This window comes from Sapajus apella, unplaced genomic scaffold, assembly GCF_009761245.1.
Source record: "Sapajus apella isolate SASKATOON/1434 unplaced genomic scaffold, GSC_monkey_1.0 scaffold136, whole genome shotgun sequence".
Classification (NCBI taxonomy): domain Eukaryota; kingdom Metazoa; phylum Chordata; class Mammalia; order Primates; family Cebidae; genus Sapajus; species Sapajus apella.
This window is the reverse complement of record NW_022437076.1, coordinates 1,437,265-1,451,717: the sequence shown is the minus strand read 5'-3', so window position 1 is coordinate 1,451,717 and position 14,453 is coordinate 1,437,265. Positions and strand designations below refer to the sequence as shown.

The window sequence follows — 14,453 nt, the reverse complement described above, 5'->3', positions numbered from 1 at the left end:
CCCCCCTCCCTCCTCCCAACCCATCCCCACTCCCAGTTCGCCCAACCCATCTCCATTCCCACTCCTCTGGGATCCCTTCCGGAGAACATTTTTATGTAGATTTAATCAGGCGTGTTTTGTCTATTTTTCTATTTTCTTTCTTTTTTGAGATGGAGTCTTGCTCTGTCACCCAGGCTGGAGTGCAGTGGCGAAATCTTGGCTCACTGCAGCCTCTGCCTCCCAGGTTCAAGCAATGCTCCTGGCCCAGCCTTCTGAGTAGCTTGGATTGCAGGTGGGCACCACCATGCCCCTCTAATTTTTTGTGTATTTTTAGTAGAGATGGGGTTTCACCATGCTGGCCAGGCTGGTTTTGAACTCCCGACCTCAGGTGATCTTCCCACCTCGGGAGTGAGCCGCCAGGCCTGGCCTCATTTTTCTATTTTCATGGACTATTATAAGCCTCCTTTTCTCTGGGCCCAGATGTAGTCTTCCTAAGCACCTTGTTAGATAGATTGTTAAAAGTACTTGATAGTCTTTATAGAAATCATTACGTCTAAGGACCAGCCCAGTCACTCGCCAAGGCTCTGTTGCTCTAGCAAGGTGTGCAGGCTCCGAATCTGTAGGAAGGAAGGTGGATTGTTGGGGGGAGATGAGAGGGGAGGACCCGCCTGGCCACTGGCAGGAGGCAGGAATGTGCGGGGGCCTCCCTGGGATATTCGGGAGCCCAGCCGGCCCTCCGCAGTGTAGCGGGGAGGTGGGAGCAATCAAGTATAAGGAATGAGTACAAGGAGAGGATTCGTGGAGGTTTCTACCAAAAGTCTTTCTTTTTTTTTTTTTCTTTTGAGATGGAGTCTCACTCTGTTGCCCAGGCTACAGTGCAATGGCACAATCTCAGCTCACTGCAACCTCTGCCTCCCGGGTGCGAGTGATTCTCCTGCCTCGGCCTCCCGAGTAGCTGGGATTACAGGCATCCGCCACCACGCCCAGCTAATTTTTGTATTAATAGAGACAGGGTTTCACCATACTGACCAGGCTAGTCTTGAACTCCTGACCTCAGGTGATCCTCGTGCTCCAGCCTCCCAAAGTGCTGGGATTACAGGGGTAAGCCACAGCACCCGGCCTGGCCCGGAAGAAGTCTTAAAGAGGCCGGGCGCGGTGGCTCAAGCCTGTAATCCCAGCACTTTGGGAGGCCGAGGCAGGTGGATCACGAGGTCAAGAGATCGAGACCATCCTGGTCAACATGGTGAAACCCCGTCTCTACTAAAAATACAAAAAAAATTAGCTGGGCATGGTGGCGCGTGCCTGTAATCCCAGCTACTCAGGAGGCTGAGGCAGGAGAATTGCCTGAACCCAGGAGACGGAGGTTGCGGTGAGCCGAGATCGCGCCATTGCACTCCAGCCTGGGTAACAAGAGCGAAACTCCGTCTCAAAAAAAAAAAAAAAAAAAAAAAAGAAGTCTTAAAGAGCATTTAATCCAGTCCTGTTTTCTGGGGAGAAGGAAATGGAGGCCAGCAAGGGTGAGCGAGGCAGCCACAGTCTCAGAGCTTGTTAGAGTTTGAACGAGGCCCCGGACTCAGGAACCCCATCCCTGTGGCCACTCAGCCGGAGCCCCCCAGTGCGTCGTCTGGCCTGGCTCCGGGTCCCAGGGGACTCCTGTCTGTTTATCCTGCTCTATTTCCAACTGCAAGCTACCCGCTGGCTGATTAGCATATTCCCAGGGTCTGGCCATTTGGCTGGCTGAGCCCCAGGAGAGGGCTTTCCCTTGGGGCTCCGCAGCTCTGTTTCTGCCGCTCACCCCGGACTGGAGAAGGGTCTGAGACCAGGGAGCTGCTTACACCGGAGAAGCCCTCTGCACCCCTGGTCCCCCTCCCCTGCTTGGTGGTTCCCTAGCTCGATGCAGACCTGGACAGCCCCACCCCACACTCCCTCTGCAACCTGTGCCTGGGAGGCGGCCAGGGCAGCCCTCCCTGGGCATAGACGCACCGAAGCCCCCATGGTGGGAGGGGCAGGGCTCCAGGCCAGGGAGGAGGCTCCGACCCTCTGGATGCTCCAGCTCACCCTCACCCCCGGTGGAAAAGTTTGGGCCTGATGGGGTCCCTCCCCTTCATCCCTTTCTCCCTTTCCCTCCAAGGAGCCTGTGTCTGACAGGGGAGGGGGTGGGAGGAAGGCGTCATTTCCGTGACATTCTTGACCTGCCACCTGGGAATGTGAGAGAGATCAGAGACAATAGAACTGACACTCAGAGATCATTAGGGCCAGTCCCCTGCCTCAGGACTGGGGATGGCCCACGGAGCCCAGACTGGCAAATCCGATGACATCTGTTTTTATTGTTTTGTTTCGTTTTGTTTTTTGAGGCAGAGTCTTACTCCGTCACCCAGGCTGGAGTGCAGTGGCGAGATCTTGGCTCACTGCAACCTCCACCTCCCAGATTCAAGCCATTCTCCTGCCTCAGCCTCCCGAGTAGCTGGGACTATAGGTGTCTGCCACCATCCCTGGCTAAGTTTTGTATTTTTAGTAGAGATGGGGTTTTGCCATGTTGGCCAAGCTGGTCTCGAACTCCCGACCTCAGGTGATCCACCTGCCTTGGTATCCGAAAGTGCTGGGATTTACAGGTGTAAGCCACTGTGCCCAGCCTTTACTCTTTTTTAAAGAAAAAATAGTGGTAGAAGCCAGGTACAGTAGCTCACATGGTTTAGCTGTGAACTACTCTGGAGGCTAAGGAGGTGAGAGTGAGCTAATGAGCACACCCCAGCCTGGGTGATGGAGCAAGACTCTATCTCCATTAAAAAAAAAAAAAAAAGGCTGGGTGCGGTGGCTCAAGCCTGTAATCTCAGCACTTTGGGAGGCCGAGACGGGGGGGGCACAAGAGGTCAAGAGATCGAGACCATCCTGGTCAACATGGTGAAACCCCGTCTCTACTAATAATACAAAAAATTAGCTGGGCATGGTGGTGCGTGCCTGTAATCCCAGCTACTCAGGAGGCTGAGGCAGGAGAATTGCCTGAACCCAGGAGGCGGAGGTTGTGGTGAGCCGAGATCGTGCCATTGCACTCCAGCCTGGGTAACATGAGTTAAACTCCGTTTAAAAAAAAAAAAAAAAGATAGTAGTGAAATAAACATAACATAAAGTTACCATTTTAATAAGTTTTAGGGGCCGGGCGCAGTGGCTCATGCCTGTCATCCCAGTACGTTAAGAGGCCCGAGGTGGGCAGATCACCTGAGGTCAGGAGTTAGAACAGCCTGGCCAACATGGTGAAACCCCATCTCTACAAAAATTAAAAATTAGCTGCGGGTGGGGGTGCGTACCTGGAGCCCCAGGTACTCAGGAGTCTGAGGCAGGAGAATGTCTTGAACCCGGGAGGCGGAGGTTGCAGTGAGCTGAGATCACGCCATGATACTCCAGCCTGGGTGACAGAGCGAGACTCCGTCTCAAAAGATAATAATAATTTTTAGATGCACAGCCTGGCGGCGGCACGTGAACTCAATGATACGCAGCCGTTGCCAACATCCGGATCCAGAACTTGTTCACCTTCCCAGCTGAAACCCCATCCGCGTTGATAACTCCCCACTCCTGCGCCCTCAGCCTCCGGTACCCACCTGCCTACTTTCTGTCTGCAGAAATTCGCCCGCTCTGGGAGCCCCTCATAGGTGGAGTCCGACAGCATCTGTCCTCCCGACATCCTTTAGCTTTACCCACATGCCGTCGTGTGCCTGAATTTCCTTTCTTTCTGAGGCTGAATATGATTTCTTTGCATGTAGATGCCACTATCTTTGTCTGTCCGTCTGTGGATGTAGGTGCCATGTCTGTTTATCTGTCCGCCTGTCCGTCCCTGAATATAGGTGCTACTCTCTTTACCTGTCCATCCCTCCGTCTGTGGATGTAGGTGCCACTCAGCTCACCACAACCACCACTTCCCGGGTTCAAGTGACTCTCCTGCCTCAGCCTCTCTAGTAGCTGGGATTACAGGCGTGCGCCACCACACTTGGCTAATTTTTGTATTTGTAGTAGAGACGGGGTTTCCCTGTGTTCATCAGGCTGGTCTCAAACTCGTGACCATAGGTGATCCGCCCACCTGGGCCTCCCAAAGTGTTGGGATTACAGGCATGAGTCACTGCGTCCGGCCCAGTTTCTTCGTTGATTAAATTCGGATAACTGTTTCTGCCCCGCCTTCAGCACAGGCCTAAAGGATGTCACGTACCCGGCAGAGCCGGTCAGGGCTGTGGTATGCACGTCTACGCTTTCACTGGTGCATTCACTTGTTTCTGTCGATGATATGTCCTCTAAATGGCAGGCCCTGTGCTGTGGATGCAAAGAACGACCAGGACCTCACCATCTAGTAGAGAAAACAGGAGGGCTTGGGCCATTCAGTCACACCGCAGGGCTTTGCGGCCAGGACGGTCTCATGGAGCTGAGTCTGGCTCTCTCACTCGTTAGTCGGGAGGACAGAGTGAATCTCTGCCTTGCTGAGCCTCAGCCTCCTGACCTGTGCAGCGGGCTGTGACGAGGCCTGAATGTGAGCGCCGTGAATCCCTTGACATGGGGCCTGGCGTGGAGCCAGTATGAGGTTTGCCCTAAGCTGGCAGGTTTGGGCACCCTGTCCGCCACCCTCCTGCAGGGGTTCTGGGTGTCACTTGTCCGACAGCGCCTCCTAAAGGCTGCCACCTACAAGTGGCCTCCTGGGTCTGGGCCTTGGGCTGGCTGAGGCACCGTTGTTTTCTTAACCTGTGGGGTCAGACCTGGCTCTGCTGACCAACCTGGTGGTCGGGGCAGGGAGCTGGGGCTGGAGCCCTCACCGCCTGCGGGCCTGCGGGCCTGCGTGCCTGCGGTTTCCCTGCTGTGACCCGGTGCGGCAGCTCTGAGCCTGGCCTGGTGCGGTCGGCCGAGCACAGGGCGAGTGCAGTGCTGAGAACAAGGGCCCTTTGTCAGCGGCCGGCGCAGCTCTGGCTTCAGTTACTCTGCAGAGCACGAGGAGGCTGCAGTGAACACATGGCAGGAGCCCACTAGGGCAGGAGTCAAGGGCTGCCCACCCCACCACCCTCCCTCTGGCCCCCAAGGGGGTCTCTTACCCTGGTTGACTCTGCCTGAGGGTCCCGTGGGTCCTGGGGGCCCTAGGATGTTAGCCCAGACCCCTTCTAGCTCCTGCCCAGTCTCATTCTTCATGGGTGTGTCCCGAGTGCCGGGACCCCTCCCAGGAGATGATGGAGGGCCGACAATGTCGGTCTTCAGTGCCCCCCCCACCGCCCCTTCATCCTTCCAGGCCTCCTGTGTGGGCCACACTCCCCACAGCCTGGCGCCGGCCCCGAGGGAGGCCTTGGTGCAACTGGGAAGGATACAGGCCTTTCCCTTTGGTTCCCCCACGCGTGTCCCCAGCCCCTGTCGTCCCCTGTCCCAGATATCGGCGTGGCTTCTCCCTGGAAGACGAGCCCGTTCCCTGCGCCTGCCAACGCCGGGAGCGCACATCGGGCCCAGCATCTGCCCCTGGCGTGGGAGTTATGCGTCCCTGCTGCCTGTCACCCTCGCACTGGCCCACGCGGATTCCTCCCTCTGCCGCCGCTTCACCCCATGCCAGTTCCCCAGGTGCTCGGGGACTGGGAGGCCGAGCCCAGGCCTGGTTCCACTCCCGCTTCCTCCCAGGGCCTGGTGATGGTGGCCATGTCCTGCCCTGTCCCCGCCTGCCCCGGCTGTTTCGGGCACACTTGTTCTGCAGCCCAGACTTCCACCTGCTGTCCCTCTTCACAGCAGGTCTGGACGCCTGGCTCTCCTTGGAGAGTGGGCAACGGAGCCTGTCCTGGGTGGGGGAAGTCAGGGGCAGGGTCCCTCAAGAGTGCCCACCCTGCCGTCGAGAGCTTTTCCAGACGGGGAGCACAGACCTCTCGTCACCCCTGCTCCGGCGCCTCCCCCTCCCAGGTGTTCCTGATTTGGGGAGCCTGGACTCTGCCCAGTGGGTTCTGGGCAGGAAGCATCCAACAGGAAGCAGATGGAGGCATGAGCCAGTTCCCCCCAACCCGCCCGCTCCCTCCCCCACAGCTTCCCCCTCCCCCCGCTTCTCCCCCAGCTTCCCCCTCCCCCATTCCCTGTGGGAAGTGCCACCTCGGCAGGCAGGCAAGGCGCCTGCTCCCCCAGACCCACCTCTGAGGGGTGGGCACCGAGCAGAGAAGCCGGTCCAGACAAGATCTCGGGGGCCGCCGCATTCTGGCCCTGAGAACATCCAGCGCCCCGACAAACCCAGACAAAGGTGTTCTCAGCCCTGGATGCCGAGGCCCACACGCAGAGGCACAGGCCCTGAGCTTGCTCTCAGCTGGCCACAACCTCAGGTGACCCTTCGGAGAGTGCCCTCTGAGTCCGTGGGCGTTCAGTGCGCCCATGGGGGTGAAAGCGGCTGGCGTCAACTCCTCCCAGCAGCTGACCTCCCTCCAGGCGAGGGCTCCCTCCTCCCAGGAACCCAGAGAACCGGCCCCAGGGCTGTCCCACTTTCTCCGTGTTTTCTGAAAGCTTGGGAGGAAGACAGCGGAGGGTTGCCAGAGAATCCCTTGAGTTAGGGCTGAGGCCGCAGGTGAATGCTGATGGGGTCACATAGGGTGGGCTCTGCTGGCCTCCCTCAAGCCTGCAGTCACTGCAGACCCCTGGTGGCCCCCTTGCGGCCAGCAATGCCCTTGCCGTGGCCTGGGGTGGAGACAGTGGTGGTGCTGGGGGAGGGTCTAGGGCCCAGGGGGGACTGCAGCCCTGGGCCGCGGCCGGGAGGGCTAGGCACAGTGTGTTTATGCCCTCGGAGGCAAAAGCTGAGCTGCCCGGGCTTCCAGAAAGACCTCACCTGACCCGAGATGCAGGACGGCCCAGACTCGCCTGCCTGTCGGACTAGATAGACGAGGGAACCACACCAGCAGAGCAAAAGCCCAGAGTTTCCCAGAGCTGGGAGAGAAGTGGAGATGAGACGGGAGCTCCAGGGCCGGCACTCTGACCTGGGGGCGTCCTTGCAAAGCGCCTGATCTCTCTGACCCCACACGGCCTCCACCCTGAGGGAGAGCTGCCGTGGGAACTGCTCAGAACCCACACACAGAAGCTAAGGTTTCAGCTGTCCATCCTGGTAGGAGGGCAGGCGGTGCGCATCAGATTCTGCACTTTGGGCTTGGGAATTCCCGGGAGAGGCAAGTGAGGGGTGGGGGGAAAGCCGCTGTGAGCCGGTGGGTCCCGTCCCGCGTTGGCCAGGGCCTCTGCCCTCTGCTTCGGCTTCTATCTGACGAGGTAGATGGGGAGACTTTGGCGTAAGATTTCGTTTGGAAAAAAGGCAGGGGCACCTCCTCAGCAAAAAAGAAAAATCACCAGAGACCCTTGGCATGGTCCGAGCGGCTGATGGACAGCTGTGGAAAGTGAACCCCGACGGAAGAGGTGGCCTTTGAGTCCCAGCTGGCAGGCAGGACTTGGCCCAGGTGCCTGGCTCCCCAGGGCTTGCTTCTGGCCACCTTGAGCTCAGAGCTTGGGTGGGAGGGATTGTTCCGGAATCAAGGATGCAGAAGGAGCAGGAGGCTAGCCCACCCCACCCCATCTGCAGGCTTCAGACCCTCCCGCCTCAGGCTGCCGGCTGTGCGGGGAGACCCGGCCACGCCACTCCTTCCTGGAGGAGGGGCAGACAGCGGTCCGGGGCTCCAGTGCCGGGGACAGCGTGCTGGGGACAGCCCTGCCCACTCTGTCCCCGGCGGGTCTTGTGCTAGATAAGCAAGAGGTTCGCGAAGGCTCCAGTGGACTTTTCGCCCTTTTCCATGACTCAGTGTGCTGTGAGAATCACTAGGCATTGCCAGGAACAGGCTCTCAGGACACTCCTGTAGCAGACAAGCTCGTGGACTGTGTCTTCCTCTCCTCTAGAGCACGTAGAGAACCACAGAGCATCCCTGGTGACAGCAGCCTGAAGTGGCCGGGCAGAGGGAGGCTGGAGCTGTGTGAGGAGCAGCACGTACTCGGAGTGCCCCGTGAGCTGGTGCAGGCCTTTGGGGAGCTGGGAGGACAGCGGGTTACCTTGGGCAGGCTTAGGCGTGGGCTGCGAAGCAACTTGCTTTCACCCTGACTGCCTCCTCCTTGTACTGTGCCCGTCTTCAGCCTTGAGCCCACTCTGGACCCCTCTCCCGGCCCCGGATGGGTGGATGGATGATGGATAGGTGGATGGATGATGGATGGTTGGAGGGATGGAAGGATGGAATGATGGTTGGATGGAGGGATGGGAGCTCCTGGGCTCTGCTGTACCACTGGCCACTGGGTGACCCCAAGCCAGGTGCTCCTGTCTCCGGGCCTAATGCAGGCCCTGAACATTGGGAATATCCAGAGGTAACAGATGGGAGGGGAGAAAAACCTGGAATAGGTCTCAGCGTCTCATTCTGGGAAGACATATGCCCTTCCAGGCCGTAGGTTTTGTCAGGGTAGGTACAGAAAACGGTCAGAACACACACAGTAAGAACGCAGGGCCCACAGAGCCACTGAGTTAGGAGGACACCCCCGTGCCCACCCACCCCCACAGTTGGCCCTGGAACGTGCCGCCCAAGTCTGCATGGGCGCTGGGCACCCTCCATGCTCTCTCAGCTGGGAGCCTGGCCTGGCTTTGGGCAGGACCCTCTGGCAGGCTTTCTGCAGCTCCCAAAGCCTCGGGCCCTCGCTCTCCTCCGGCACCTTCCTGACCCCCAGCTCTGCTCCTCTGACACCCACCCAATGCCATGACCCTCCAGGGCTGAGGGAGGGAGGGTTCTTGGAGAACCCGAGCCACACCCCTCTCCATCCTCGTTCTCAGCTGCGTGCCAGGGTCCTCTTGGGCTCTGGACCCTCTGGGTGGCGTCTTGGGGCTCTCCCCTCCCCAGCTGGCTCCCAGGCTCTCTCCCCACTGGGGCACCAGTGGCCTTGGTCTAGTTGGCTGCTCAGAAACGCCCTCTCCGGGCCTGGAATCATTTGTGCTAGCAGAGGACGGGGAATTGGGGTTCTAGTGTGGGCTGGGGCACGTGAGCATCTGCTGGTGGGAAAAGGAGGTCACTCCAGAAAAACAGCGCTGCGCTTCTGGGTTCTGAGACAGAATCTTCCTCCTGGTGCCCACAGGCTGGAGGATTTGCCTGGACGCTGTCCCCACCCCCAGCTGTCACCCAGGCAGCCGCTGCCGTTCCTGCCCCTCCTGCCCGTGCGGCTGGCCGTGCAGGACGTGTTATTCCCTCTTGACCTTTTTTCCTCGTTGGTGCTGCTGCTGATCGCTTTAGCCTGATTTACCTCAATCGCAGCCATGCCGGGTGGCATGGCTTCCTCCTAGGTGTAGCACAGGGTCCCACCCACATCTCCCCGGGGGCAGCCCCTCACCTTCCCCTGGCAGAGAGCCTGGGGAGGGCTGAGGGAGGATGGGACGAGCCACCAGGAATGTTTTTAATTCCAAAGGCAGTGACATCTGTTTGTGGGGGCCTTGCCACCCAGGCTATGTTTATATAGCCAGGGAGCCTTGTAAGTCATCCGAGGAGGGCACTGCTAGACGTGGCTGGGTGGCAGGGGTTGGGGGGAGTGTGGCCACTTCCTCCGAGGAGGCCTCTGCCAGGCGTGGCTGGCTGGGTGGAAGGGGTGCGGGAGGAGGGAGTGTGGCCACTTTCTGGGTAGTCAGATCGCCTGAGCTGAGCCCAGCAAAGATGAGGGGTCCGTGGTGGGCTGCAGGGACTGGAATTCAGACTGCTGCTCTCACTGGGGACATTTGTCCTGCATGGATCTTCTTCCACCCAAGACCACTGACTGCAGGAAGCAGTGAGTCGGGCTTCAGGGAGAGAAGGAAATCTGTGCCGTCCGCAGAGGAAGCCCCCAGTCCATAAGGGAGAAAGGAGAAGATGAGCATCTCAGGGGAAGACTCCCAGCTGTGCTGCCCATCTGCCAAGGTGCCGATGTCACCATGGAGACCAGCTGGCTGTCCTTCATCCAGTCCAAGCCTGCAGTTCCTAAGACAGAGGCATGTAGGGCTTTGGGAGTAGGGTTTATGCTGCCCGTCTCTCCCACGTGCCCGGCAGCAGGGAGGGGTGCGCGTTCCTGGAGCCTGCACCCTGTGGCACGGGACCCACCCTGAGGGAAGGGGACTCAGGAGCCAGTGAGGGGCCAGTTCTGAGGTCAAGCCACAGTGCCAAGAGCACCACAGCTAACGTGGTGAGCGGTTACCGTGGTGCCTCACCAGCCAGTTACACGACAGCAACTGCACGTTTGCCAGAGGGAGGTCGAGTAAAGCTGGGACCCAGCGAGGGTGGACGGCCTCTCCCCATAGCCCTGGGTGCCCCATGACGACCCGCCTCCTCCACAAAGCCCTCCCGGGTTTCCTCCAGCAGGAAATTCAATCTCCTTTCTCTTGACATTCACGGCCAAGTGTGTCCTGTTCTGAGGCCGTGATACCGGATTTTGTGAGGGCTTTGTTCATCTGGGCTTGGCGCATAGTAGGTGCACAGGTGCATGTCCGCCTCCCATGGAGCGCACCGCACTGCCCTCTTGGCTGCAGCTTTGTCGAGCGCTGGCCTTTGATCCGTCTCTGCAGTGCCCTAACGCCCACACTGGGCTGGGCACACAGCCAGGCCCTCAGTCACCGCCTCTGGAGTGACATGAGTGGGGCCGGGTGCGGCGGCTCACGCCTGTCATCCCAGCACTTTGGGAGGCCGAGGCGGGCAGATCACCTGAAGTCAGGAGTTCGAGACCAGCCTGGCCAACATGGCAAAACTCCACCTCTGCTAAAAATACAAAAATGAGCCAGGCATGGTGGCAGGTGCCTGTGATCCCAGCTACTCCGGAGGCTGAGGGGGGAGAATCACTTGAGCCTGGGAGGCGGAGGTTGCAGTTAGCTGAGATTGGGCCACTGCACTCCACTCCAGCCTGGGCCACAGAGTGAGATTCCGTCTCAAAAAAAAAAAGTGGCATGAGTGGGACTAAGCAGTGTAGCCCAAAGGGGTGAGCAGCGCCTTCCCAGGGGAGGTGGTTTGTGGCTGTGCCGGCGTCTGCAGTGCTGTGATGCTCCAGTGGTGAGGGGGCTGCCTGGCCCCTCCTGGAGCCCAGGAAGGGGCAAGTGAAGGATGGGCCAGGAAGGGGTGACTCAGGCCTTGATTGGGAGACACAGGCATGTTCCTACCTCCGTCAGCCTCTACCCCTGCCCTCAGGAGGCGCTGGCGAGGCTGCTGTGGCTCCGCCCATCTAGCGGCTCAGGTGTGCAGAGGCTGCGTGTGGCCCTGGCAGCCGGCTGATGTGCGGGAGTGGGTGTGGCGTGTGAACGTGGAGGAATTGGGGCTGGTCTGCCCCCCTCTGCAGGGACAGTGAAGACCGAGGCCCTGTTCCAGCCCAACAGGCCCCCACAGGACGCCCCCCGGGCCCCCTCCACCCTGGTGGAAGGCAGTACAGGGCCAGGTCCTGCCACGCCAGGGCACCCCATGACAGGACATAGGCTTTGGGGTTAGCCCGGTCTGCATTTGTGTTCCAGCTTGTCCTGGTCTTGGACAGTTGCTCAGCCTGTTGGAGCCCTTCCTTTCTTCAAAGGTAAATGGGGAGGCCAGTTCCGACTTGGCGAAGTTGGGAGGATTGTGTGAATTAATCCCTGATGCCCGGTCCATGACAACCTTCTGTGAATGGCAGCTCTTACAATGACCAGGTCCTGGCTGCCTCTGCAGGGAAGCCACCCACTTCTCCAAACATTCGAGCCCTCTGCAAAGAAATCCTGACAGCCGCCTGCCCGCTGACGCTGGGTGCTGAGGGGTGGTCTCTGTGCCCCGAGCCACCTGCCTTACCCAGCTCTTCTTCCTGAATCCAAAGCATCATCCGTGCTTGGGGAAGGCACAGTGCTCACGAGCACCAGGGCATCAGGGGCCTCTCCCTCCTCACTTGGCACTGCCTAACCCTGGGCAGGAACTGGACCTCCCTGGCCCCCTGTCCTCACCTCTGTCAAACAGCGCAGTGACACCAGCATCACAGAAATGTGAGGCTTCCATGTAGGCGGGTATTCGAAAGACCTGGTTCCTGGCTGCCACTGTGTAAAGACTGGTGTCCTCCCTGCGTGCCAGGGTCTGCCGTGGGTGATGCCCCCATGCCCTTCCTCCCTGCGTGCCAGGGTCTGCAGTGGGTGATGCCCCCACGCCCTTCCTCCCTGCGTGCCCTGGGGTCTGCAGTGGGGTGACGCCCCCACGCCCCTCCTCCCTGCGTGCCCTGGGGTCTGCAGTGGGGTGATGCCCCCACGCCCCTGGGTTTTTCGTAGTCTAACCATTTGGAATTTGCCGTTTCTCTTCCTCTGAACACCATACTCTAACTTGTATTGTCACCTTGAGACATCATTCGCCTCCTAGTCTGCAGTTAGGTCACTAACTTGAGGGTCAGGAACAAGCTTGCTCTCTCCCTCTAGGCCCCCAGCACAGACACAGGGGTTGCCCGTGGCTTCCTCTGCCCCTGGCAGCAGAAGCCCTGTCTGGTGAGGTGAGACGGGCCCTGGTTAAAAGTGACACCTCTGGCTGGACATCTGCGACCCTGGTGGTTTCGGGCTTTTGCTCCTGTCTCTGAGCACATCAGTGGCCTGATTCCCACGGGGATCCCACCTGAGGGTCTTCTTTCTCCCTACATTCCTCACCTGAGGAGGCTCCTGAGCCCCGGTCCCTCAGCGGGTCCTGAGGGAGGGGCCTTGGGGCGGGAGTTGGGGGTCGGGAAGCACGACCCCATGGCCCAGGGCCGGGAACGTCTTTTGCAGGGGAGGGGGTGGCTGTGTTTGCCCCAAAATGCAGCCCCAGCTCGCCGTCCCCCCTTGGCCCTGGGACCAGCTTGGTGGTGAAGGGGTTAAGGCAGGGACCGCGGGGAGGGACGGGCTGTGGGGCTCCTGGAAACTTTATTCCGTGGGTGGGGGCGGCCTCGAGAGGGCAGCAGGGTGGGACCCGGGCTGGGGTGTCGGAGGGGCGCCCGGGGGCCTCCACTGAGCCGCTTTCACGGTGGGGGGCGCGGGGGGAGGGGCCGGGAGGGCGCGGCAGCGCTCAGCCTGGGCTGCAGCCTCTGGGGAGGGCGGAGGGACGAGGGAGGAGGGACGGGCGCGGGGAGCGCGGAACGCGAGCGCGGAGCCTCTCCGGCAGGACGTGCGGGGCCGGGGCCGGGGCCGGGCTGAGCTCCGCAGGCGCCTTCTCTCCAGGCCCGTCCCGTCCCGTCCCCAGCATGACCGACGTCCTGCCGCAGTCCGACTGCAGCCCGAAGGCGGGGGGCGAACCCCTAGAGCTGGAGGACTCGAGGAGCAAGCGCCCCCCCAACACTGGCGCCCGGCTCTGGGGCCGCGTGCGCAACAGGCTGCTCCGCCACAAGGTGCCTGCGGGTTCTGGGGAGGCGGGGCGGGGGTGGGGAGGTTTCAGGGGTCCCGCTCACCTTTCTGTGGGGTCCCGGGACAGAGCTGGGGTCTGCGCGTCGCTGTGAGGGGCTTGAACATGATGGGAACGGGGTGCCGGCCCCGCGACCCTGGCTGGTCTCCCGGCATCCGCCCCTGTCTCTGGGGAGAAGGCGGTTTTCTTCGCGGCAGGTGGACTCGGCTTTACCGGCAGGAGTTGAAGCGGCCCCGGGAGCCTCCTGCCCTTCGGATCTGTGTCTCCCCGCTGTGCTCGGCCCAGACCGACCCTGCAACAAGCGGGCACTGCTGGCCCCCTTTGCTGAGGGGCGCCGACCGCGGCCCCATCTGCTGTGTGAGGCTTCTATGTGCAGGGTTGAGGGGGTATGCTGCCGGGTCGGGGGTCTAGGTTTCCCCCTCAGGGACCACCCGGCTGACTGCTGGCCCAGGGCCCGCTGGGCACCAGGCATCCGCTCCGTGTGCCAGGGGCTTCTTGACCCAGTAGGCGGCTCAAACCAAGCCGTGCCGGGACAGACCCCAGGGCTCCTGCAGCCCCAGACCTGAGCTGGGATTAAAATCAGAGATAGAAGCCACTGCCTTGCAGCTGGGCAGGCTGCCTTGGGGCTGGCTTGGGGCCCTGGCATCAGGCATCCGAGGAAGAGCCAGACCCAGAGCCCAGCACACAGGAAGCGCTCGGTGAGTCTGCAGAGCAAACGGGCTGCCCTCGTCCTGCTGGCCAGGACAGGGCACATCCCTCAAGATAGCAACAAGGGAGGCCTCGGCCGGCCTGCGGTGGGCACTGACAGGCCCTCCTGTGGCTCACAGCAGGACCCTCTTTGAGCTCTTACTGCCGGCCGTGTTGAGGCTCCTGGCATCAGCCAGCACGACGTGGTCTTGGGCCCACTGGCTCCTCATTTAGTTTCGGCTCCTGCCGTGGGGCATACTTGACCTCCCAGAGGTGACATCAGTCCTGGAAAGTGCCAGGCAGGGCAGCAACTTGAGCTGTCCTGCACTGGCCCCTGTGTCACCTTCAGCCTCCCTGGGGACCCAGCTAGCAGAGCCCTGCCAGCCCCAGCTGCTGCCCGCGCCCCTCTGCTGAGGCAGCTGTCTGTGCCCGGCAGCGTGGAGTCATCCGCTCCCCGGCCCCACTGACGCCAGC

At 60.7% G+C, this 14,453-nt stretch overlaps 1 protein-coding gene across 7 annotated transcripts in view; it reads left to right on the top strand.

Moving 5' to 3' along the window:
* ABR (ABR activator of RhoGEF and GTPase) overlaps positions 1–14,453 on the top strand; it is a 207,990-nt gene that overhangs the window by 172,108 nt on the left and 21,429 nt on the right. Inside the window, exon 1 of one of the 7 annotated variants that reach the window (XM_032263467.1) lies at positions 13,058–13,278. The exons of the other annotated variants lie outside the window; for them this stretch is intronic. Within the exon in view, the coding sequence (XP_032119358.1) occupies positions 13,135–13,278 (144 nt within the window). The 5' untranslated portion in view covers positions 13,058–13,134. Of the gene's footprint in view, positions 1–13,057; positions 13,279–14,453 lie in introns of those variants that run through there. 7 annotated transcript variants of the gene reach the window in all.